Source organism: Pieris napi, chromosome 7 (genome assembly GCF_905475465.1).
Source record: "Pieris napi chromosome 7, ilPieNapi1.2, whole genome shotgun sequence".
NCBI classification, from domain to species: Eukaryota; Metazoa; Arthropoda; class Insecta; order Lepidoptera; family Pieridae; genus Pieris; species Pieris napi.
In genome coordinates, this window is record NC_062240.1 from 2,306,173 (window position 1) to 2,333,622 (window position 27,450).

At 31.8% G+C, this 27,450-nt stretch overlaps 1 protein-coding gene across 1 annotated transcript in view; it reads right to left on the reverse strand.

Moving 5' to 3' along the window:
• Positions 1 to 214: 214 nt before the first annotated feature.
• LOC125051160 (protein O-mannosyl-transferase TMTC1-like) overlaps positions 215 to 27,450 on the reverse strand; it is a 94,556-nt gene continuing 67,320 nt past the window's right edge. The window contains exons 5-11 of the mRNA XM_047651335.1: positions 20,489 to 20,603; positions 4,361 to 4,446; positions 3,627 to 3,889; positions 3,155 to 3,295; positions 2,991 to 3,075; positions 2,420 to 2,598; positions 215 to 1,952 (exon numbers count right to left, since the gene is read on the reverse strand). Coding sequence (XP_047507291.1) covers positions 1,785 to 1,952; positions 2,420 to 2,598; positions 2,991 to 3,075; positions 3,155 to 3,295; positions 3,627 to 3,889; positions 4,361 to 4,446; positions 20,489 to 20,603 — 1,037 coding nt within the window. The 3' untranslated portion in view covers positions 215 to 1,784. The remainder of the gene's footprint in view (positions 1,953 to 2,419; positions 2,599 to 2,990; positions 3,076 to 3,154; positions 3,296 to 3,626; positions 3,890 to 4,360; positions 4,447 to 20,488; positions 20,604 to 27,450) is intronic.

Genomic DNA, 27,450 nt, shown 5'->3' on the forward strand with positions numbered 1-27,450 from the left:
TAAAAGCTGATAGTTAAATTAAATGGCTAATATCAATTAAATTATTATAAAAAATAAAGTTAGCGACGCGGTTCACCCGCTATTATTCTTATTCTAAACCCGCATTATACAGAAGACTAGTTAAACGTATTCAGTCGTACTTAGAATCGTTCATTAAGATTTAACCGTTACCTAAGTCATTTAATAAAGATTTTAGTAAGATACATCCATTAGATGTGAAACAAATTGTAAACTAATCGAGCATTAAATCCGAATTGTTACTTTCCTCAGATGTATAATTGTAATCATTAACCTACAATTAGACAAACAAAAAGTTAATAGACGACTGAGTACGACTAGAATTAATTGTATATACGTTGAATAATAATTTGCGAATAACCTCGATATAATTTAAATGACTTAATAACAACATTATAATACGAAAATATTGAATAAATATAATGGAAGACGAAGCAAATTAAATGTTTTTCCTTATTAAAATAACCTAACGGCTTATATATTTACATATAAACAATGACATGTCTACTAGACTTCACGAAGTAATGTGAAAGACTTCAGGAAAATTATTAGTAGTAGTACGTAGTATCGAGTAGAATATATACGAAACAATATCTAAGCGTTTAAAGAAATTAATCCTTCGTTTTATATTCCATATAACAATTCCATTGTCTAAAAGCCAAGAAAAAAGCCACTCAAACGTTTTGAAGATAATTTTGAGCCTCTATTTAATTGACTTTTGCAAAATGCCTATACAGATACGAATGCTTTAGCACAAAATTTGTACTTGAGTGATTAGTCCGTACTAAATGCATGTTTCAAACTCTTTCATACAACAAAATAGTGCAAGAAATTTAAAAGCCGAGTGGAACCTTAATGCATGTGCACAAAAAATGTTTTAGCTGGATTACGTATCATTTATGCGAACAGAAACTCGAAAAACGTTGAAACGTGAATAAAATAGCTTGTAAGACAATATACAATTTATTTCTATAATTGATCCATTTATGTACTAAGAAATTTTAATCAAAATTAAACATGTAGTGAGTTAAAATGTATCGTTATATTACTGTAACTATTCAGATTACTTATTAGTAGAGGAGCCCAATTATTGAATTTCTTCTGTAATATTTTTTTGTAATGTGTTTAACTATCTCTATAAAATATAATATTATGCTCTTGTATATTCTTTGTGTGCTGAACACACTAAAAGTATTCTTCAATTGCGACTTCTATTTGAACATTTAAAACAGTTTGTTTAAGTTTAGAAAGTACCGTAATGATCATTAACTTTACCAAATCATACATGTAATAAATACCCGCTATTAGGGCTATCTCTCTCTTTGGGACGGTCAACCATATCTGAGTATCGTCTGTTGTAGAGGATATGGCGAGCATTATCTGCCCTCACCGACGGCAAAGGTAACAACAGTTTTTGCTTAAATTATAAATTTAATAAAAATTCATATTATAAGGATAAGAAACAAAAGATGTCCTTTGCTTTAGTAGTTAGGTGGATATTTTTGTTTAACTATGTAAGAGAGATCTCATTAAAAAGATCTTAATAAGTGTTTTGATAATTTTTCATACGTCATCTATTGTTTAATTAGGATAATTCATATATTTTTATTCATATATTGTTATTTAACAACTCTCATATCATCACCGTAATATATTTTCCTTAGTCGTGCGTGAGCAATATCATAAAAAACCTGGGCTCCCCAACTATATAAAATAAATGTTATACATGTAATTAAAACACGATTAAAAAACGATTTGGCAATTGACTATTTCTTCCGTTGATTGCTCATTAATGTTCTCACCCGCTTGAGATTCGTGATCGTAACTTGGTCGTTAGGTTGCAACTGCAACGCGCGCCTGTATGAAGAGGCAGCCGCTACATACTTCCCGTTCAGGTGCAGAATAGCGCCAAGATTCGAGTGGTGCTCAGCTTCCTGGAATTGCACGCGAAATATGCTATTTGTTTCGAAAATGTCTATTGGATGAAACTCGACGGGACGAAGAGCTTTTGTGTTTCGATGTATTGTTGAATTTTGAGAAATAAATACTATGAACATTGTTATTCAAAATTTTAATCAATCAAAATTCAGAGTAAAAGGATAAAGGGATTTAATTATGAAAGGAAAAATTTATAAATCACCATGATCTTTTAGTTAAGCTAATTTAAAGGTTTACATAAATGTTTATTTAATCTATACATATTGTCTTTATAATCTTTATGTCTCCTTATTTATAAGAAATAATTCAGTGTAATTACACCGTCATAATAAAAACTGATCAAAAAATTTTCATCGCAGTTTAAATTAAATTTGATGGAGAGACTAAAGATTACTTTATTTAAAACGATGCAATAACACCGAGTTGGGTGCTATGAAATCCTTAATCTTTAACGGATACTTACATCAGGATTTAACTCTACTGCCCTCGCATACCAGCGCTCAGCGGTACGACATTTTCTTGCGTCCCGTAGCGCTCGCGCAGCCGAAGCCGCTCGCGCACTGTCGGTCGGCGATAAACGCGCTGCTGTTACGAACTGTTCAGCCGACTCTCGTAATCGACGTTGTGATCTTAGAAACATTCCTAAAATACACGCATGGATATAGTAAGTGCCCTCTCAAAAACACGCACCCTCACATTTTTATTCTTATTTTTAGTTATTGAGAAATATTTATAGCTTATAACTAACTTATTTGCTAAAAGTTTTTTTACGCCAATAAACAAACATTTACATATAATTAGTAGTACAAATAATTAACTGGGTTGGTAACAATAAATAAATAAATCATACTATATATATGTATATCAAATAAAGCAATAAACTAAATCAAAATTACTTGAGTAACACAAACGTTAGCACATACACACAACATTAATAAGAATTCTATTTTAGATAGAACGTTGATGGTAATTCTTTGTAATAATTATAAAAGCTATCTAAATATTAATAAAGTTTTCATTGATAAGATATTTACCAAATTGATCTCGAACCGCCGGGTCATCAGGCGCTAAAGTTATTGCCTTCTTAAACCACGATTCCGCTTCCATGTTTCTACTTGTCTAAAATGTTAAGTATTGTTAAGGTAAGGTATAAAAATGTTTTTAAATTAAGAATAATGTAGGCCATAAAAATACTCACATTTCTAGCTACAATCTGAGCTAGGCTTAAATAAGTGGCCGCGTGCCCAGGTGCGAGAGCTAACGCTGATAAAACGCTGTGTTCAGCCAGGGCCCATTGTTGCAATTGTATATAAATATCCCCAGCCATTGTTAGGACATTCTACAAAAATATATGAAGGTAATTCTAGGTATTCCGGAACATTTTCCAAAACGACAAACTACATTTAGTTGTTTAAAAATATGCACTCGGAGACATTTTGACTTGTTATTCTTTGGACAGACAATCCAGCGAGGCTTACAAAGGTGCTGGTTGAATGTCACATTTATAAAAATATGGAAATACGGTAAGTGCTTCGTTCCTTCGCTCTAGTTTGTAACACAAAGAAATAATAATAAACTGCACTTTTGCTAGCCTTTCTGGTAATTCAATAACAATGGAATCGCTTTATTATATAAATGAATTTAGATACTTCAAAAATCATATAACATACGTGTCGAGTCCAGCCTACAATTGGTGAGTTTGTCACAGGAAGTATCTGTAGTGCTTCCTTGTATGATGATAAGGCTTTGTGCCAATGGCCTCGTCGCGAATGCAAAGCAGCGAGCTGAACTAATGCTGAGACGCGTGCAGCGTCATGTTCTCTGCGATCACGCACGCGAATTCCATCGGCGCGCGCGCCCGCCCGTAGTGCGCTAGTTGCCTCAGCTAATCTCCCGTCGGCCATCAAAGATGTGCCAAGATTTACATAGGCCACTAAATAAATAAAAAAAAATTGATACGTAAGATGTCATGTGGAACATGGTGTAATGGTTGCAGCTCCTTACAAATTTTGTGTAAAACAAAAAACTTGACGATTAAAAAGAGTGGCGGAGAGTTTATTGTTAGTTCTTCTCTTCCGTTCTACGCCCTTTTTTGACGTACATTGTGTTTCCTATATGAATAAATGATTTTGATTTGATATGATATATTATATAAACACTGAAGTAATTATATTATTGTTAAAGACGCTTAGATAATTTGTCCACCCGTAGAGCAACAGAACAGGACGTAAATAGACTGTTATACAGTCAATTTTCATTTTATTATAAAATATAATATAATATTGTGGCTTAATTGAAATTTAATAGTGTACATAGTAAACTTTACTCGAAATTTATCGAAGCAGAAAACTGTCGAAAGTAACTTAAATTAAATTAATTACGTAGAAATTCAATATTCACTTACAAGCCATGGATGGTCGAAAATAAATTGCCTTTTCAAAACTTTTGATAGCCTCGGCGTATCGCCTCTGGTTTTGGTGTAAAATTCCTCTGTAACAAAATTATTTAATATAAACACTATGGGAGCTTGTGAAGCTGAATGTAGGCTAATCTATTTTGGGTAAATTTACGTAGATTTTGTGTTAGCTTCATGCCACAGCTATATCTAAGGCAGAAGATGAAAACTATTTACATAATATTTCCTAATTTAGGCTGAAAATGGTAATGAACAAAAAATACTGGTATTATTGTGAAAAAGCGTGGGTTGCTCGATAGACGAAAAATATAGCACAGAGCGCCCCACGATTTTTTATTTTTTAGTTAAATTATTTTTTTTTTCGGATTATTGCATTGTCATCGATTTTTGACAGGTGCGCAAAGTTTGAATTAAATCTGTCCGTTAAAAGTGGGTCAAAATCGAGTCCGAAGGAGTCGGTTACATACATACATACATACAGGTGAAGCTAATATAAAGCGTGTAAATAAACAATAAATGTTATATTATAACAGTCGCGACTATAATATATACAGTCTCAACTACTATGATACGTTTTATTACTGGTCTCACGTACAAAGAAGTACTTTTTTATATATAACAGGGGGAAAATAGGCAGGAGGTTCATCTGATGTTAAGCGGTACCGCCGCCAAAATACAGTCACATTGCAAGAGTGCAAGTGCGTTGCCTTTTAAGGAATTGGGACGCTCTTTTCTTAAAGGACCCTAAGTCGAATACCTTCGGAAAAACAGAGATTTATACACATATAGAATATTGAATTAATTATGGGTTCACAAGGGTAAATAAAATTTAATTTTGGGTTAATAATTAATGGGTAATTAAAATTATATACAAACACCGATATTTTATCAACTTAAATTTGAAATTAAATTGTAATTTATTTTCATTTAAAACATGTTCAAATGAATACAATTTAAAATAAATCAAGATGATTTAATTTTCCGATATGATGGTTCGAAAAACAATACAAATAACAGCCTCAAGCACGCAACTCATGAACCAATAACACGATTTATGAAAACTTTTACTCTTTGTGTCATGAAATATAGTTAATATTATTTTTTCTACAAACAACATTATTATGATGTATACAACCCTCAGGCTGGTGGTTTAAACTTGAAATCGCCATGCTTAATGCGAATTAAGTGATACAAGGTCAGTATTTTTGCTTCAGGCTGTTGTAATATTGTATAAGATTTTTCGGTTGGGTTGATTGTGGAAATGTATCGATAGCTGTGTCAAAATCAATTGGCATTCATAAATATCATGGTTATTAGCAATAAGAATAAATAATCTATAATTGGGTGCGAGCCGGGTACAACATAGACTGGTCGTTCCTATGGAGTTGGGGCTTAACGTGGGTAACCTTATCTTTTTTTTTAAAGACAATTCACACCAATTGACCTACTCCCATGCTAAGCTGGTGAAGCTTGTGTTATGGGTACTGGGCAACGGATATACATACATATTATAGATAGATCGACATATAAATACATATTTAAACACCCAAGACCTAAGCACAACACCAAATGCTCATCACATCGATGTTCGTCTCAGCCGGGGATCGAACCCGGGACCCATGGATTCGCAGTCTGGGGTAACTAACCACTAGACCAATGAGTCGTCAAATCTGTATCCATCTTTGAGTCAACATTTTACTTTAAAATAAAGTTAGCATATACATTTTTGGATAAGTTATAAATAGTACTAAAAAGTGAAACATTGAGGAACATAATTACTACTTACTCGGTTTTATTATTGAAAATATCGTGATACCAGACATCCTTGGATTCCGTTTTAGTAAGAAGCTTTATAAAAATAATCCCATGTGTCTATCATTAAAATTTCCTAAACACAGTTGACTACTATATTACGTTTTGGATAAAATTCAAGCTCTAATGAGATTTATTTTTAATTAATAATTATATTTGCGTATTCAAATTAAAACAATATATTATATACAACCTTTTATTCATACATTTTAAGGGTTCAAAATGCAAACTATGGTTTCTCGTGAAAAGGGATGATAAATATCCGAAAAGGGTACGATTTGGGTCGATCATTGTATGAAAATCACATTCCAAATTTGAATACATCGGAAATGTGTTGTTCACATGAAACTCTTGTGATATAAATGTTTAATTATTAAATGAAAATAAGTAAGGCTTAAAGGTTTTTCACCAATAATATAGAAATTACAAATGTAAAAGTGTGTTAAGTACAAAGTCATATTTATGTAATACTTATTTCTTTTAAACGAACATCTTATAGGATGTCAACTAACAAAATTAATAGTTTATTACTAATTAAATACCTTCCCTTTTGATAAATAATAATAAATCCTTTATTAGAAATAAAAGTGGTACATTCAGATTTTTTAATTATAAAAAACCCGCACAATCAGGCATATCACATTAATAATAATCATGCCATATAATTATTCTAAAAACTTATGATCTAAAAACTTTCCCATATTATAAAGCCTTTAAAAATCATAACTCTTCTTGAAAGCATTACACGACAGTGACTTCTGAGTCTGTAACTTCTGGGAAAGTGATTAAATAAATAAATAGTTTGATAATCATGGCGTAACAATTTTTTAAATACATTGTGGTGCAACATGCGGCCGTGTCCCTCGGTCGATACTTACTAATGATACAATGTTTCTTTGTGCGATTCATTACTTTAGTAAATGCAAAACAAAAGACTAAATGAAAAACAGGGCATGCGTTTCCAGCGACAAACCCAATCTATTCTTCTTAAATTTGAGCACCAACCGAACAGTTTTAATATACTAACGCCGGATCTACCGCATACGTCATTTCTATAAAAAAACTAGTTTTATAATACATAGATGCGGCAGTGCAATATTGTCCGCATGAATAATGCAGGCTCTAGACTCGGCTCAGCGTGGGCTCAGCGAACACTAATGAGAATGGTCCGACCCGGGCATTGTACCTCGTCTACGCCAGCAATAATTTGCTCCTAATTCCCCTCTAATTATAGTGACGTGCTCTGTATTACATTGTATTGAATTACTTTTATTTCGGTTAGGTATCCGACGAATATACCCAAATTGCATTTGTTTGTTACCTGTAGATTGATATAGAGTAATCATAGCAAGAATTCAACGTAGTGCTGAGAAATAAGTTGCGCTAGCGATCACTTCAAAATAATTTAATGGGACGAAAGGAAGGTTGTAATAATCAAAACAGTATTTGAGGGAGATACATGAGACCTTCTAACAATGATATAAAAAAAACAACATTTTAAATAAGGCATAAACTTTGATTTTTACACATCGCTTATGTCAGATATTTTAAGAACCCTAAACCGTCAGAGATAATTACTGTAAAACGTTGCTACGCGGAACTCATGGTAACACTGTTCGTGTCTATGGATACTATCTTAAAACCGCACTGAATTTAGCTACCGAATCTAAATAAAAATATTTGTATTTAAAATATAAATGACATGGTTTTGCTTTCAAATAAAACGTGCAACAGTAAAAAGTAACGCTTAAAAGTGTTTTCGTGTCCGTTTTATTTAATTACTTGGAGGTAATTACACGACACGTTGGATGTATCATTAATTTATTTTACGTTGCATAAAAATTCACGTAACAAAGCAAAGAGATGGTTTTTAAACAATACATAGAAGAAATATTGGCATTGTTGACCTTTTTATAATTTTTTACAGTAGAAATTTCGTACAATTTTTTTACTGGATTTTCTACTTGAAATTTTTTATTATAAAAGGACTAAGTTATAAGTGTTAATTACACCGTTTCATTATTCGCGCGGTAACAAGTGTTTTATGTTTTGAAGACCCAGCCGTGCAAACGGCAACCCCGCAACTCTGTTTTATACTGAATAATATAGTAGCCTATGTTTGTAGTATAGTAATATAGTACAAACTATAAACATTGCTCTTGAATAAGCATGCAAGCAAGCAAAAATTTGTAGGCAAAATAGACATTTTTAATGATTTTTATATCAGCTTAATGTGAAAACCCGATACGTTTGACGTGTGAAAACCTATATTTGTTAATCAAATTGGTGCCAGCATTTCGCTTTAAAATATGGACATTGGACGTGTTGTATTCAAAAAGTAAGACAACAATTTAAGTATATCTATAATAATATTTTTGTTTGTTTAAACCCGCTTATAAAATTTTTCGAATCAGTAGATTCAAATTGAAAAATTATTTTTGTGTTGATTGGTCCATTTATAAAAGAATGCTATAACCGACTTAGCTCGACATCTAGTAATAAAGTTATCAAGGGTAATTTGTGCTTTGTTACAGCGGAGGCTGCTCTTCCTCCGCGCCTCCGATTTTTTATATACACTCTAGGGGTAAGGCAGACAAGAACACGTCGATAGTGGGGTGCTCTTCGGTTTTGCGTACTTTTTTTATTTTATTTTTTGGCAAAAAAGGTCATGCGCCATCAAAACAGCACTAGTTATGGTGCTGAGAACTCATGACGAAGAAAAAAAATCAGCCTCAAAATCGGTGGTGCCGCGATACGGAATATTTACCTAATCAAGGTACAAAGCACAAATTTGCATACAAGTTCAAATGTCAAACTCAAAGTTAGCATTACATTTGAACAGTTGAACCATTTGATTCAATACGAAACAAAGTCATCTAGTGTCGCTTTAATATTTGTTTGATGTGGTTTGAATCGCTCAGATCAATTGTAAGTAATTTATGCAGCGAAGCCTCACGAACCGAGGCTTCCGGGCGTCACGCGATCGCGACATTCCGCGATTCAGGCAAGGTGACAAATTGTAAATTGAATTAATGTTTAGCTGCTCACTTAAATTATAACTTGTATATACGGTATACTCAAAATATTCCAACACTAGCTGATCCGGCAAACGCCGTTTTGCCATGTCATTATATCATTTATGGTTATTGTGCCTCACTCGACATAGATAGGTATTGTGTGTCGCGGACTTTTTTGTAGATATTTATAAGATCTACAATTACTTAGAACATTTTATGGTTCTATCTTCAATAGTTTAGGCAGGGTACGCAAAATAAGTAACTTTTTTGGTTGATTTTTTACACCTTGTGTCCGAAAAACCCTAATATCTTACGGAACCCTATTTTTGTTCAAAATTAAATATAGCCTATATTACTCGTGGATAATGTAGCTTTCGAATGGTGAAAGAATTTTTAAAATCGGTCCAGTAGTTTATGAGCCTATTCATTACAATCAAACAAACAAACAAACAAACAAACAAAGTTTTCCTCTTTATAATATTAGTGTAGATTAGTTGCGATATTAGTTTACTAAGGCAACTAGATAATATTATTCCTACATTCTTTGAATCAAGTTATATGATTAAGGAATTTTGATAAGTTTCTCTTAACTTCAGTAAAAACGTGAAGGTTTATTAATAAGCTAATATTAAGTTTATTGTTATTAACTACAAAAATAATTTGTTTCTCTACAAGTTAATGGTGTATATGTAAATGAAGTTAACAATATCAAATTTATTAATTTGAAATTTAGAAAAAAATACAAATATAATTAACTGTTTGAAGGGAATTTTGATAACAAGAAATACATCGTTCCAAATAACGAAACATATTCAGGTTAAACGATTCAATCTGTGAATAAAGAAAAAAAAACTTTGAACATTCAAGAGGAGGCAAAAGTCCGTAATGCTATTAACAAACCATATTAGTTCTTGCAAATGCGTTTAAAACGAAATTGTTTCGCAAACAGGCGATATGCAAAATAGCTAGGTGTTGTCGCAAGTCTAGCTGTCGGGAATGTTAAATATGTGTGTGCAAACATGAGCATAATCTACGTCTTATCGTAGGGACACGGTATGTTGTCCCGGTACCAGTCTCGTGTGTACCCTACATTGCTTCCATTTTACCGTAATGGAAGCGGTGTGAAGTGAATTTGGATTTGCATTGGTGGAAATGTATTTTAACACACCATTTAGCACCTACAGCGTAGATAGTATCGTGAACGCGATTTATGAGCTAGAAATATTCTAATATTTGGCGTACATTTATACAAGTGAGCGGTTTGAAATGAGCATGTTGCTTTAATGGCGTTAATACTGGCCGTTATAATTACGAATTACATTTGTAAATGTCATATTAAAATTGATTGTAAAAAATAAATCGTTACGTTAACGATAAGCTATTGATTTTTAAACAAATCATAATTATTATTACGTTACATCATTTTTGTGTTTAATGAATAATAAACAGTAGTAGTAGTAGGGTCAAAATTATAGAAAAATTTAAACAATATATCTAAATAAATTAACTTAAATATTGCATTGTTATTTAAATTAATAATATAGATATATGCCCCTTGGAAAATGGGAAGGGCTTTGGTATGGGATGCGACTTGTATGGACATGTTTTCCCCGTCTTACCTCCGTCGGAAAAGCAAAAAGCTGGGGCGGCCGCAGAGCTGACGGAAAATAATCAACGGCTCAAATATAAGAGTCTTCCAACTTTGATTTTGTTCCCTTTGGAGTTGAGACTCTTGGGCCGTGGGGTTCAAGAGCACAGGCGCTAATTAAAGATTTAAATTGGCGCCTGGTAGATAGTACCGGTGACCCCAGAGCTGGTGCTTTCCTTGCTCAACGAATAAGTATCATACTATAGAGAGGAAATGCTGCCAGCGTTAAAGGTACAGGGACAAAACTTTTAAAATTTGTTTTAATTTCCTTTTTATTTATTTTTATTATTAATATGTAGATAAAAAAAATTGTAAATACTGTTTATTTGATTGTTATGTATAGGTTTTATTTAAATAAATATATTAATAAATATATTTTATAAAGTAGAAGCGAAGCGAAATCCTTGTATTAAATAATATTAGCGAATACTCGGGGAAACAATTGTGTAGACACGTGCCTACGTGCTCAAGTGACTGCGTACCGGCAATTGAACCGAATGTCTCTACTTATACCGTAATTTACATGATTATTCACAAATTACTATGAAATTTGGTAACTACGAAATGTATAATGACGATGAGCTAAATGCCAACTACAATTAAACTAATTAAATTTGAATGTTCTATAAAGTGTTGGCGGTGCTTTTCGGATGAAATTGTAATATATGTTCTGTATCTACGACATTACTCCCCAATTAGGCTGGTCCCTGTGGGGAAAGCGACCACCACCCTCCATCACATATGAAAAAAGAACAAGACTATAATAAAAATACAAAAAGGAACTCCACGTCATAACAATTAAAATTGTGCACTTTCAACGTAAGTTCATCAAAACAAGACAATCAGATCTGAATAATAAGTACATTGAGAAAATTAGAGATAAAAAAAGAAAGAGAAATTGAAAAATATTAAGGAGGCCAGTGCGTATAATACTAACTAAAAAAACTAACTTAAATTTTTACAACTTATACTAACACAACTAATAGTCATATTAATAAATGTTAACTGACCATTTTTTGTATGGATTCATTAATAAAGCTCTAAGCATAATCTACGACATAGAAATAGCTATTCACATATTACACTTCAATATTCGCACGGTACGGAATTTGATATTCCCAAGCGAAATATATTATTTTCTCAAAATATTAATCGTTGTATTCATAGTAATTTAAATCTTATAAATAAGAACACTACTCTTACTCTCAATAGCGATAGCGTTAGCGATTTCAATCTCAATGTTAAGTCATTGTTTGGTTTTTCCCGTTTTTTGAAATTTTATAAAAAACGCTATCACTATCGAAAGTGCCAAAATAGAGGCCCGGCATGTTCTAGACCCAAATATTGATGTGAACAGAAGTCTTAACTCTTTGCCTATATATATGAGGCTAGAAATAGCACGCCATTATGCCTTCAAATAGTTGTATATTTTTCTTTTTTCTGAGTGTCAAATTAAAAAAGAGATACTGCGAACCTCATTTACAGGCACACCATTAAGTTGAAGATATTTTTTAAGCTATAAGAATACAAATTACTCTTGTACTCTCGTACTTGTACTAACAATAAACTATATATTAAATTATTAATTAACCTACTCGGTTTTACTGAAATTATATTATGCTACTTACACTACTTAAAGCTCTATTCATCACATTCAACGAAAGTGTTCAAAATTCCTTAATAATATAATTTGATTCAACGAATGTAGCAATAATATTATATATTTGCCTTAGTAAACTAATATAGCAGCCATCACTGCTTTTTTTAAGGGCAGTGTTAGCCTAGTGGCTTTAGTTTTCGATTCTCATCCCTGAGGACGTAGGTTCGATCCCCGGCTGTGTACCAATGAACTTTCTTTCTATGTGCGCATTTAACACTCGCTCGTACCGTGAAGGAGAACATCGTGAGGGAACCGGCTTGCCTTAGACCCAAAAAGTCGACGGCGTGTATCAGGTACAGGAAGCTGATCACCTACTTGCCTATTAGATTAATAAATGATCATGAAACAAATACAAAAATCTGATACCCAGACTTAAAAAGGTAGCGCCACTGATTTATTTTATTATTTTTTAAACACTGCTTTTAACATCCTAATAATTGATTATGTATATTTATTCCGTAAATCTATTTAGAATCCTAAAACCAAACACAAATTCACCTGCTTGTAAAATGAACACGAATATTTTTACGCCAGTTCATATATTATCAGCGAGTTAATAAAATGCCTATATGAGGTAATAACAATAACTTTGAGACGTATCGACAACAAATATTCTTATAAATAAAAAGTTTCTTTTGATTCATTCTGTAAAATAATTGCATTAATATTTAAGTGTATTGTTTGTCTCAATTGTTTTATGATCGAACCAGTCTGACACGAGATATTAAATAAATAAGTATATGGTGTTTAGGAGCTTTAAGCTCAGTCTAGGTAATATATAAAGTTTAAAGAACATTCGGAGACATATTCGAACAGTGATTTTAAACATGATTACGTAGTTGACGAATCTTTATAGTAAGGTTTTTAGGACTAATAACGGCGACATTATCCTTTTTTTGTAATCTATGTATAGAACAGTGGTTTGAATGAGAGTAAATTCCTACCTAAATTTCACATATATATCTGTGATCGGAATGTTTATTGGTCTTGCCTCTAGGCCAACACTGCTCTTAAGAAAAAGCAGTGATAGCTGATAGATTAGTTTACTAAGGTAAAGAGATAATATTATTGCCATATTTGTTATAGTACATAGCTATCAATCGGCCATATACGACTACGATTTTATGATTTTTTCACTATAGGTAATTTGTCAACATTTTTTCTAACAATAATAAAACTTATACTTCTTTGGCGTAACAAGATAAAAATCTTTTCACAAATATTATTCTACGTTTGTAGTAAAAACAACACTAACAATTAAAATGTTGACTATAGCTAACTTCAGGGTGTCGGTTTTTTGTAACGGTATGGGCGCACATCGTGAAAATTTACTCTCTTCATTTTTCCCTAACGCACCACAAGAAGTATAACTTCAAAAATCTGTCGACATATTGGTAAAGAAATTCAGACGAGAAATTTCCACCATTCTCAAGATTTTCAAGATTTTTCTCTACTTTATAAGACCTTCTGTCGATCCGAAGTAGTGGAGGCCTGATGACCTGTAACACAGGTACTCTTACCCTTAGCAGGCATCAGTCTCACAAAAACATAGCATTTTCCCTAAACAGAAGTAAGACAATTATTTATTTATAATAGTATATAACTGTCACTTGTTTATGTACTAAGTTTGTGTGTGAAATGAATAAAGATTATTATTATTCTAGATTTCAATCATGTTCTTTTTAAGGAAAGCAAATGCAGTGTAAACTACATGTAAAGTCACTCGAATCACGTCAACGGCAAAATCACTTTGGCATAAATTGTAGTTAATAAAATGTTGCATTTTTTTCTATATAATTGTCTTAAATGCGCGTTAGAAAATGGGGAGTACTTTCAACGTCTAAGCGTCGAGTTTACATTGTATACATCTCTATATTTGGCACTAATTACATGTAGATGAAGCCAGCTTGTATCATCAGAAACCTTTTTAAACATCAAATGATTTTTATTTAACTTTTATCATTCACAAAAGGAATTCAATTATTAAAAGTCGACAAAAGCAATAAAAACTCTATTGAAATGACTTAATTACTTTTAATTGTACCTTTTCGATCCCTGTTACTGAAATACCTTTTACGTAAAATAATAAGACATTTTTCATATTTCTAGTACAAGGGTACAAGTATGAAATTTTTGTCGTGTCGAGGTTATCAAAAGCCTAAATTACAAAATTTATTTAACATTAAGAATATCATTATGATTAAGGTCCCCAATTTGTACAATTGAGGTCAATTTAAACTTTCTTTATCCTACCAAAAAACTACGAGTCATCGTGCCTTAGTAGTTCCTCCACCAGAATTCCAGCGAAATTTGTTTTGTGTTGGTTGACACAGAATACTTTTTATCTATTTGCCTTAAAATGATTTGTAAAACTTAAAATATTAACTAAAGATTCCTTCATGAATAGAGCGTACCAATTCTTAAAAAGCGAAGGGGTAGCATAGCAAAATGATCCATATACTAAAAAGGTAGGTTTAGTAAAAAAAATATATTTAGGCGAAATGAAGTTCGTGGGGGCAGTTTTTAATTTAATTAATTCGCGTTTATACCTAATAAATTTATTTATACCTTCGTTGTGAATTGTCATTCTTGTATGTTTATAAGTCGGTGAGATTTGTGAATTCGTTAATTTGACTTTGTAATGAGCGCTACGCAATCTGCGGCAAAAACCCAATAAGTAATGAAACTCAACTCCCGTATTGTAATTGTCTCCCCTTCCCTCGATTATACTGAGCGCATGTTATTAAAGATAATATCAGCCCCTCTAGCCAATATCACTTCGTTAGAGAAAACGATGGCACAATAACGTTAAGAACATGTCGTGAGGAGCCGTGAACGTTGGAGTTACGCTAACACTTTAAAACAGTACGTATACATATCTGTTCTATAGTATCACATCTAATATAGGAATATCTTATAAATAAAAAAACGGGTGCGTGTACTTATGTACGCGCGTAAGAAGTTATACTTTTTTGGCATTATTAAAAATAGTTTTTGATTGCATGCAAATAATTAATTACAATTAAATAATCAAAGACTGGAAAAGGAGTCATTATAGTCAATAAAGTTCAGTTTACATTTGAAAAATTAAATAAATAAATATTTATTATTATTCTCTTACATTAAGTGTAACATAAATTCTATTATTATTCGAATGTTGTTTTTAAATTATGTCCAATGCCGTAGCATCTTCCGTGGCCAACTTCATTCTGTTAATTTTGTGTCACAATGCGCGCGCATCGTAAAATTTCACTCTCGTAAATTTTTCATAACGCTCCTAAAGAAGTATAACTTCAAAAATATTGGCGCCTAAGCTTTCTGTATCTGTTTCTTGATAGCTTTGGTGTCTGATTGCGTAACCTAGTTTTAGTCCTAATCATTTATTTAACGCATAAATAGAACAATCCATTGGTACAAAGTCCAAACCCCCGATGGTTGGGATTCACGCGCCTAGCTAACACGAAATTACCATTCATCTGAGTGGAGTTAAGGAACTGTCTTCTGATAGGAATAGAAATGCTGCGACGACCACGGAGTTTTATTTTTGACGATATCTAAGGGTGGTTTATAAAAGCATATTTTATCATTGTGCTAATAAATATAAAGTATATTGTAGCAGAATACATATCATTCGTTGAAATAGAATAATTGTAGAAATTTCTCATAGTTTATCACGAATGCTTTAAGTTGTGTATTAATGTATATATCATGTACATTTCATTACCGCTTACTCATTTGTTAGGAACATGAACAGAATATGTTAGAATTTCTGAGTAACACGAGCGGCAATATAGGTATTTTGATAACTCAATTACATTAATAGTCGTACTTTGTGTTTTCAGAAATAAAACAAATATTTCCACCAAATTTTACTAAAGAACCTCGGATCATTTTGCATTTAATCTGATTTTCGAAATCAATAAATAAGACAGAGATTAGATTTGTTCAGGAACTAATGATAAAGACGATATCATCAAATCAAAATCCTACTTTAACACTTTATCACACTACGCCTTAGTTGGTAACGCATTATTAAGAGAAAAAACATCGTCTGGAAGCCAGAGCATATTTCGACCCAAAGAACCAAAGATTACAGAGGACTCTACATCTCCTTGCCTATAAAGAATAATCCATGAAAACATCAGAGAGATTTCAACTAGCGTTTAAGATACAGGCTAGGCCTAGGTTAAACGCTAGTGCTCATATGTATAAACTACAATGAATATAGTATCTCAACGATTTGTAGCATAGTGGATGTTTACAATCTTTTAAATGTAATGTTTTTGAGTCAAATAAAGTAATTTTAATTTATTTTATTTATTATTTCAACTAACTAATACTAGAGATTTATTATGTTTAAATTTAAAAACAAAGACTCGTCACTGGATTATTACGATTGCAAACTCCACATGGCCTTATTTGAAACAGTTTAATGGGTAAAGTGCTTTAAGCCACAGTGAATCTCTATTGAAATACAGATTTGGTATACCTAAAATGCGGTAAATGCGAGCATACAATAAATCACGCTGACTAATGTAGCCTAAATTGTCAATCTACTCCCATCCTGCCAGAAGCGATGCTCATACAAGTAGCATATACGTATATTCGAATTGATAATTTAATAAGCATCTGTATAAGCGTGTTATTGATATAGAATTTAAATAACCATTATTTGACTACCCACTACCCTATGCTTCCTGAAATCCTTCATAACATCCGATATCTAATTGGACATTAAATCTCGTCGCTCTGATATAATATAATTAGATAACTTTAATTATACAAATTTGACGGCTCTTAAAGCACAGTTGCCGTAACAAATGTCAATGATTGAGTTCATTTGCAAACTATCTTGAACAAGCATAATGAATGGTCGATTTCACAAAATCGTATAGCTGAGTGTAAATATGTTTTTTATAGAACAGGCTTCAAACGGGCAAGATGCTCATATGATGTTAACTGTTAAGCCCATGGACACTCAATACCTGATGGCTTGCAAGTAATACTTCAGTGGGTAGCTATTGTAAGACAAGTTTATTGCTTACATCATGACTTAAGAAAAAGTCTAGAAAGTGTTTATGTAATCTTCCACTTTGCATAAATAACTACTTAAAAACTATAGAGGACACCGTGAACCATTTCTGCCAAAACCCTCCATCTTTTAGTCGATACTAACTCCGGGGAAATAAATACAGATAAAGCAACTTTTTCTACAGCTGTGATACTTTTTGACATCCAACACCTTTTGTCTTCAGTCACCGTGACCACGCACGCTGTAAAGCACGCGAAACGTCGGTTAAATTTAAAATTATGTTAAATAATTATTATAATACATAACTTTAATCCGGTTAAAAAAATTTTCTTTAAATGTGTAAAGGTTTTGTCAAAAGACAATACTATAATTAAAAACTATTTAAACAATATGAATAATTTAAGAAACGTCACGAAGGTTTCATTTCCCCCAATTAAGTTGACATTTCACGTGGAATATTAACAGGCATTTTTGGACAAATCGTGACGCATCAAAGCTAAAGAAAAAAGTTTACGCTTCAGTAATTAAGTTGTATGGGTTGACGTTAATTTGTGAAACTGCACGGAAACCCGACGCTTAGGTGGTGTAGTCGAGAGGAGCGTACCCGATTAATTCAAGTATTCGAAGCTTCAGTGAATTAATGGGACAGTCTGTGTGTGCCTATTGATTTTGTGTCGGTATAGAAATCTATTATTATGTTCCAATTTATTATAGCGTTTCATAAACAAACGAGACAAAGCGCTGAAGTTTGCGTTATTGGCTTTGTATATTGTTGATAATTAACAAGATTTATTGGAAATAATTTTGAATTACCCAGCAATAGGTGTACCAATTTAATATACGTAAGGAAAAGTTTATTTAGGTGGATATTTGATATTACACCTTCGGGCTTCGTAATGATGGCTAGAGGCAATTAAATTGTTAAATTTATCACCGTTTCAGGTGCATATTAAGATTTTTTTTCTAAATAGATGCAGTACGCTCTGAGTACATGCGAAGCTGATCCATTTAATGACAGTCTCCATGTCTTCAGGCATAAGCTGCTGCAGCCATCCGTCACCAATAGTAGAAATAGGTTAAATTTTAAAATTGCACATTTGTATTTCTTAATCTGGATTGTGTTTTATTTTAATGTAAAAGTTATTTTCTCTTTATCATTGTAATGTTTTTAAATTTTGTGCACACTTGTTATTGATGCACATGCATGTATTGTGTATGTCGTGTGTTCTATGTAAGTGTTTGTGTGTGTTTCGTTAGTTTGCCTTTTAAAATAAATAAATAAGTTAGCGTTGTACCTTAATCAATAAGATATGAAGTGGTCTAGTGCCTTTATGTGAGTACAAACTCATTTTCCTGTATTAATTTGTACTCACTACGGTACACATTAAATGCTTTGTAATCAGTTCGTATTTATGTACCCCATATCATTTCCCCTCCTTAGACAGTTAATTAATCCTAAAAGTTGGTCGTTTATTATAATGAAGTTGTAATTTTTTTAAGGTACACGTTTTGAAGCCGATGCGATAAATAAAAAAAGCTTGAAATTTTTATAAGATTTAATGATCTTCATTCGTGGTTCCTATGTTCTCTTAATTCTTTCAAGATGTTGCGTACATCCAGTATTTACTCAAACTGTGTTCGATAAAATTATCGTCAGATACATCCATATATAAATAAAAATAAATCAGTGGCGCTACAACCCTATTTAAATCTGAGCCTCAGATTTCTGAATCTGTTTCATGATCATTTGTCAATGGTAGGTGATCAGCCTCCTGTGCCTGATACAAGCCGTCGACTTTTTGGGTCTAAGGCAACCCGGTTTCCTCACGATGTTTTTCTTCACCGTTCGAGCGAATGTTTGTATGCGCACAGAAAGCTATTTGGTGCACAGCTAGGGATCGAACCTACGACCTCAGGGATACACACACTCACATATACATATATGTACCTATCCTCTACATAATACAACTAAAAGTCCTCGTGTTTTTCCTTTGCCAACTAATAAAACATAAATAATATATTCCTTGGCGATGTTGGTAGCCCTAATAAAGGTCCAACCATTTACCTTCCAGTTCCCTTGAGAGGCAGCAACATTACTTTACCTAACTGAACTTGGAAACCTTTTAAACTTTTCCGCTTGTACTTAGATTACAATAAATAAAATTCCCCAAAACACACCTTTTGTTTTACTTTACAATACCATTGAATATTTAAATTATAAAATTAGTCTGTACCTGAGAACAGTCAAATCTAATACGTTTTTGGCGTAACTATTATAGGCAGAACCTTTATAGGCGTTTTGTTTAAGTAATAGATTCAATATTACGTAGTTTTTAGTTAACACACTGACTGGAACATCAATAAATATTTAAATTATTTCTCTACAAGGATAACATAAATTGAATTCTTGGGTCATCAATTTAATATATAACATGTATAATATTCTGCACAAATGTATAAATCCATACAAAATAAAATAGGACTGACTAATGACTATTCTACAGGTACGAACACGTAGGCGTAGCTAATAAAAGCTTTATTGTAAAGTTTTTATTATTTTGATTAGGTAAACAAATGAATTTAGTAAAGCAATTATATTTTTATATGGATTCTCATTATAAAAGTTAGCTTCTGAGGAATTTTTATTGACGGCCCATTTTCAATATTTATGATATTATCAAATACTCTTTTATATAAATGATAATGATATCAATTTACATTATCGGAATTATTAATGTATTGCGTACTTAAATCAATTTATTAAGCTTCGAATATCAAGATATTAATATTAAACGTTTAGTTTCTCCTATAAATCAAACGTTTTCTTAAGGGAAATGCTTGGATAAAACATTTTTTATACGATACTTACCGTTTTAATTAACTTCAATAGAAAAATTATTACATTAATATACGGAAAATTAGTCTATACTAGAAACTATATACTCACAAGTTATAGTGTACATCGGCCATGTTAGGTCTGTATTTTAAAGCTCTCTCGAACGCTGCCTCGGCCTCCACGACTCTCCCTTGTGTAGACAAAACACTGCCAAGGTTTCCGTAGGCTGTAAACAAACTACAATTTACTATCGTATTTAAAAAACGAACGCTAATTAATAGTACTTTTATTTGATACTAGCTGGTGCCGGCGACTTCGTCTGCGCAGGAATAAAATAATATTTGTCCAAATTATGTAGCGTGAATCACATATTTTATCTATTTTAAATACCAGAAGCTATATAGTATCTATTTTCATTTAGGAATCAATTTATTACTAATATGCAATTGAAATTAATTATTATTTTTTGTTGTAGTTATGGTTTACTATTTTGGTTATAATGGCTTACACATAAGATACAGATACAAGTGTGGCGGGCTACATTACATATGTGTAACTCTAGCGGTTTTGGCAGCGCACGCCAGAATAGCTCGCAGATGGTAGATTTTTTCTTAATTACTTGATATTTTGGACAATTCATACAATATCTTTATAAATTGTAGCCTATATATTATTCAGATGTGTAAGCTATATTATAGTAAACTTTCATTAAAATCCATTCCGTAGTTTTTACTTGAAAGAGTAACAAACATCCATCCATACAAACTTTCGCGTTTATAATATTAGTAGGATAAATCTGATCTAAGCAGATCAGCAACTTTAAGAATCAAAATAAAACCTAACGCTCGTTGCATACATACAAGAAAAGACGTTTCCTAGTACTACAAAAAACATACTTAATAGTAAATAAATAATATAGATATAGTGTAAATAAATATATTATATATGTAATTTTACCATAGTAATTTTACTAGTTGTGTTGGTCCATAACCCTTCAATGTACACACGATATATACAACTGATTATTTTATAGCCTCAAACAATTTTATTGCCCCCAAAGCCTAGATTATATGCCTTGTGCGATACCAACCGTTTATAATATAAATCACAATCAAATGATTAATCTTTACGATACTAATAATATCCATATAAAGTTAATGTAGTTTTTTAATAAGGAAATGAAGATTCGTATAAACCAGAAAAATGAGGTATTAGAGAATAAACCTGTTCATGAAATATAAAACTATTTTTGCCGTCGATAAAATTTAAGTGCAATAATTATAAAGGTTTCTTTTTAGTTATGGAATATCCAGACCTGATTGATTTAGAAACTGTTAATTGGTTTGTATCGGAAAAATATTTTGAAGTATTAAAGCGTAAGCTTTAAGTGCTTTAAGCGTAGTATGGTTAGTTATAGTAATACAACTACCAAAAATGAAGTAAGAATCTACCGATTTTAACGTAAATTGCCCTGACCTGCTTCTGAGACGCCGATTACTACTGTTACATAATGGGCACGGTGTTGCCAATTTCAACTTCATTAGAAATAGATTAAGTTTTAACCATAGACTAGAACAAGCATGGAGCCGACAGTAAATGATTGCCGAATAATGATGCCATATAATTGTAATTACACACAGGCATAGCTCCACAGAATGTTGATTTTCGTGGAGAAAGCGCTTATAATAAATGTTATCTGTGGAATACATAATATGTATGGCATGGTATGTACACAACATAATAATTGCATTTTTAAAAGAATGTATAATATATTTCAATTAATGACTTTAATTCAATTTTATGATATTAAATATTCAAAATATTACTAAACAAAAGAAGTACTTGGAATGGATATAGTAATATTAATTTTGTATTATAATAACTTGAAAAGATCGGGTATCTCATTATTAAAATCCAAGAATTAATATCAGTATGTAAAAATATATAAACATAGTATTAATTAAACTTACTCAAAATTTAACTTTTAGCTTATGAGTGTCTAGTTGATATTTTTCATAGACATAACTTCACACAGCTAATATGTATCTCGAAGCAAAGGCGTTACTGTCAGCCGCCATTATGTGTCACAGCTTTTTAATACATGATAATATCTGGACGAAGATATTAAAAAATAGCTGGCCCCAAATGGCAGCACATAGCGCAAAATTAGAGAAAAATGGCAAAAGCTGGAAGAGGCCTTCACCTGAAGAGGGGTTCCTATACAAGAATTAGAATATCAAAAACTGTAAATAATAATACTTAGCATGATAGAAATATAGTCATAATATTTATTCATTTACTAATAGATTTTGTTAAGTTTTTGCAAAGGTTTAGAAAACCACATAAAGAAATGTACCTTATTAATTAACTATATTGGGAAATAAAAGGCTTTTTATTTTTATTTTATTTTTATTTATTAATATCTGGACGGTGCAAATCTTTTCATCGGTATTTTTATTCAACTGATAACTCTTAATTAACTACTCTGGGTACGATTAAAACTGGTTTGTAGCTAATCATAAGTATCAATAAAAAGTAATTTAAAAATATATTGACACAACAATTGATTTCAACTTATTAATATAATATAACCAATGTTTAGAAACTCATAACACACATATTCCAGTACTAAAATTATCGCTAGATCTATTATAAACGCTATCATAAGCCTTAATCTTTTCATCACGCAAGAAAACACGTTTCCGAGGCAGTAATTTCCGTTGCATTTTGCATTCGTGATTGACATGAAATGAAAATAACAAATAGACGATATAAACCTCGGCTAATGAAGACCAATTATTGGTTTTGGCTTTGTGAAACATTTGAATGCTTTAGTATTTTACAATAATGTTACGTATGTGGAGGACGCATTAGAATTGTACAAACTATTTGAATAATATAATGATTATTAATTTGGTTATTGTTTGATAATTATTGACTTTTATATTTATTTTTGAATACCTTATACATTACCTCCAGTAGATATTATGTAAGTCTAGAAGCACGTGGCAGACATATTTTGGCATCAGATTAAATTATCATTTTAGTAGGACATTTTTTGGATGACTGTTTGGGGATAACATGCTAGTTTCCAATTTCCTCCTGGTGTTTGTTAATCTTTTGATAGTGAAAATAAACAGAAAAATCGATTTGTAAAACGTACAGTCTTAGAATTGAGAGACACACGCACGCTTAACCGCAAACTTGTTGCGTTTAGTAAAATATTTAAAATTAAAAAAAAAACTAAAATCAGTCCCGTTACAACCTTTAGTGCTGGGCCTCAAATTTCTGTATTTCGTGATCATTTATTTTTCATAATAGGCTAGTAGGTGATCAGCATTACGTGCCTGGCACACGTCAACTTTTTGGATCTAAGCTATGCCGGTTTTCTCACGATGTTTTCCTTCACCGTGCGAGTTTTAAATGCGCACTTAGAACATCCATTTTTACATTGATGCACCAGAGATGAGAGTCCTATGTTAAAGCAAAAAAAAATGTTCGATAAAAAATAATTGCCGAGATAAACTTCATAGCAGCTAAGAAACAATCTCTCATTACATAACAAATGTGAATTCAATTAAAATGATATTAAATTCAATTAACCTTATCGTAATTGGACACAATACCGCGAATAATCACTAAATACATCGCAAAAGCTGGCAACGTTTTTAATGAATCAATTTCCGCAAACAGGGCAATGAAAGTGCAGCGTTAAGCCTAGCATGGCCTACTTAATAAGGACGTCAATGCAAATTCATTACCCAAACATCGGATAGAGGCCTCCACTCGCCCCGCTAATCTGATACCTCCCGTCATCTGATATCAAATGCCAAGCCCATCCCTATTCATGAACTAGGATTTCGTTGAACGTCTAGTCCCCAAATTCATTTAACATTCTACAGTCCATTAGGAAAACTATTAGGTAATTTAAATGTTACTTTAGTCAATTTGATGTGAATAATTACGAAATTCCAGATCACATTGGTAAGTGTGACTACGTTTTATAATTAACAGTTCGTTCAATTAAGTGGTTAATGTGAATATAAGTTATTAATAGTGGGTTTTATAGAATTGGAATGGAAATAGCATGACAACCTTTCTGCTTATCTATCTGTTTAATAAGTAATAGTAGCTTTTTTATAGTAATTATAGGTTAACTATTTTGTTTAATAAAAATGTTTATGTAAATATTACAAAACCTAATCTATTTGAAATAATGTGATCTAAGGTCCTTGAATAAATTTATTAAAAAATGCGAAATCTTATTTATTAATTTTCAAACAATATTATATAGAATATGTGATATACAATATGTATTACTATTGTACAAATGAAATCACCAAAACAAATTAAAAGTAACAGCCTCATTATATGTTGATATTTCCTGTAATGTTGCTTATATTGCACTGTTTAATTAAATGACGATTGTCTCTAATTACGGATTGTCATTTAATTGCTAAAGGGTAGCATTAAAGGCTTTTACTGAAAGCAACTTATTACTTTTTTTTTATATAATACTGTTGAAGATTAGAAACAAAACATTATTTCTCTATTTAAAACCAAGCATCTCTACAAATAACCCAGTATCTATATATTTATTTATTATAGTCATCTTACAGGTAACATACATATTATAAAACATACAGGTACAACACATAGGTAACATACAAAACCAAAACAGATTAAATAGATAAACAACATATATGAAACAGAAATCATAATAATTAAGACAAAAATATATAAAAAAAGAAAACTGCAATTTAATATTAAACAAATGACAATTAAAACTTAATATTTCAAAGAAAAAACTACATTGTTACTGCTAAACAAAATCAAAGTCTACCCGCCTCTTCAAATATTTCCTCTTTCTTTGAAGAGTTGAGGTGGAAAATATCAATATCATAATTAGTGTCATAGTTAGATAAAACCTGAAACATTTGCAATTATGCAGGTAAGTCGTGTCCGTACACAGGTATAAATTCCTATACAATTGCCATATTTAACTTCGAAAGACGTGTATGTGATCTATATACCCTTATATAGTATATACAGTGAACACAGTACACGCACACGGTCGAGTTGTGGGCTAGAATATGGTCCATCGATGTAGCAATTCGATGCTATCACATTTATCACGTCACTGACTGCGAATATAATGCCTTTAGGGCTTAATGACAGTAATTTGAACCCATGGCTGAGTAGTGTGTAGGTAGGAAAGTAATTTGATACGAATACGTGGAATTCAAATTAAGACAAGTGTTTACAAAAAGTATTTGCCTAAATTATTTTTGGAGTTATACTTCTTTAGGCGCGTTATGAAAAATTTATGACATTGAAATTTTACGATGCGCGCGCACCGTGACACAAAATTAACAGAATTAAGTTGTCCACGGAAGATGCTACGGCATTGGACATAATTTAAAAACAACATTCGAATAATAATAGAATTTATGTTACACTCTATGTAAGAGAATAATAATAAATATTTATTTATTTAATTTTTCATGTAAACTGAACTTTATTGACTAAAATGACTTCTTTTCCAGTCTTTGATTATTTAATCGTAATTAATTATTTGCATGCAATCAAAAACTATTTTCAATAATGCCAAAGAAGTATAACTTCTTACGCGCGTACCGCATAAGTACACGCACCCTTTTTATTTTATTACTTACACTTCTTATAGTGCCATCTCCTTTCGAATGTTGCCGATCACGATGACTACTTTAACTTTGAATGCCGCGCTTTGGAACAATGACTTGGTGCGTTGACAGAACCATTGCCGAAGATTCTTTAACATGCATCGGTCGCTCCTTCTACCACTCTGAATTATTAGTTAAATGATTTTTTTTTATCGTGGAACCGTGTGAAATATTCAACCCTCATAAAAACTTCTTTGTTCTTCTGATTTCTGTCCAGCGCGGTTGCATTTTGTATGAGACAGATGTAGCAATTATTTATAACATTAATGTAGTATAAAAAGCCTGCTTTTTCCGTATCTACTTGTCACTAGAAGATTCGTTATCACTAAGCAAGTCACATACACGTATTAGCGGAACAGCCTTCTAACGTGTTAACTAAGTTAATCTCGGTAAAGTCTCTGACTGCGGCCGATAGACCTGATAAGAGGGTTCTCTGATTTTATCTACGACTATGAAAGCTCTTAAAACTTTCTCTTTTATACTGAGCTTTTTTATACTTTTCTGTGAAGATAATAAATATCCTTTTAACCTATATTAATGTTGTAGGAAAATGTAGGGCATAAAGCTCATATTTTATAGAGATTTTTTTTTAACTTTTAAATCAAAGTACGACTGTCAGTACTACAGACTTGTCTATTAACGGTCTAAGTAAAAGGTGTACTAATTAAAAAAAGAGTGTGTGTACTTATGTACACGCGTTAGAAGTTATACTTCTTTGGAATAACATAGTTGGAATCCACAGAAGCAATAATTAAAAATAATTATACATACCGACAATTAACCTCAAATCTATAAATGTACTCAAAACAGTTTATTCAAATCAGTTTTATCACTAATATTCAATATATATAGATATACTAATCAATAATAAATTATTATTAGTAAATACTATCACCGTCGTATATGAAATTGATTTAATAAAAACACCAAAATTATATTTATTTATTCACACTTTTTAATTGTACTGTTACGAAACACGTGTTCTAAATATAAAAAATTGCTTCAATTTGATATATAATTATCAAGTGTTATTATCGATTTTCATGCCACCTAGAACTAACTTAACGATGTAGAATTTAGGTGTCGGTGTGCGCGCGCATCGTAAAAATTCACTCTCATCATTTTTCTCTATCGCGTCAAAAGAAGTATAACTTCAATAATGAATGCGGTAACGGTAGGTGGTGGTATGTCGTAAAAAAAATAGTAACCTGGTAACAACATGATCTTCCATCCAAGTTCTACCTTTACTAACATTGCGGCTACTTAAAATAGTCAGTAAATTGACTCGCAGATCGGCCGTAATCTTTTTTTACTACTTTAGCTGAGGAGTGGTGTACTGTTCCTCTAACTAAAAGGAACAAGAGAAGGGAA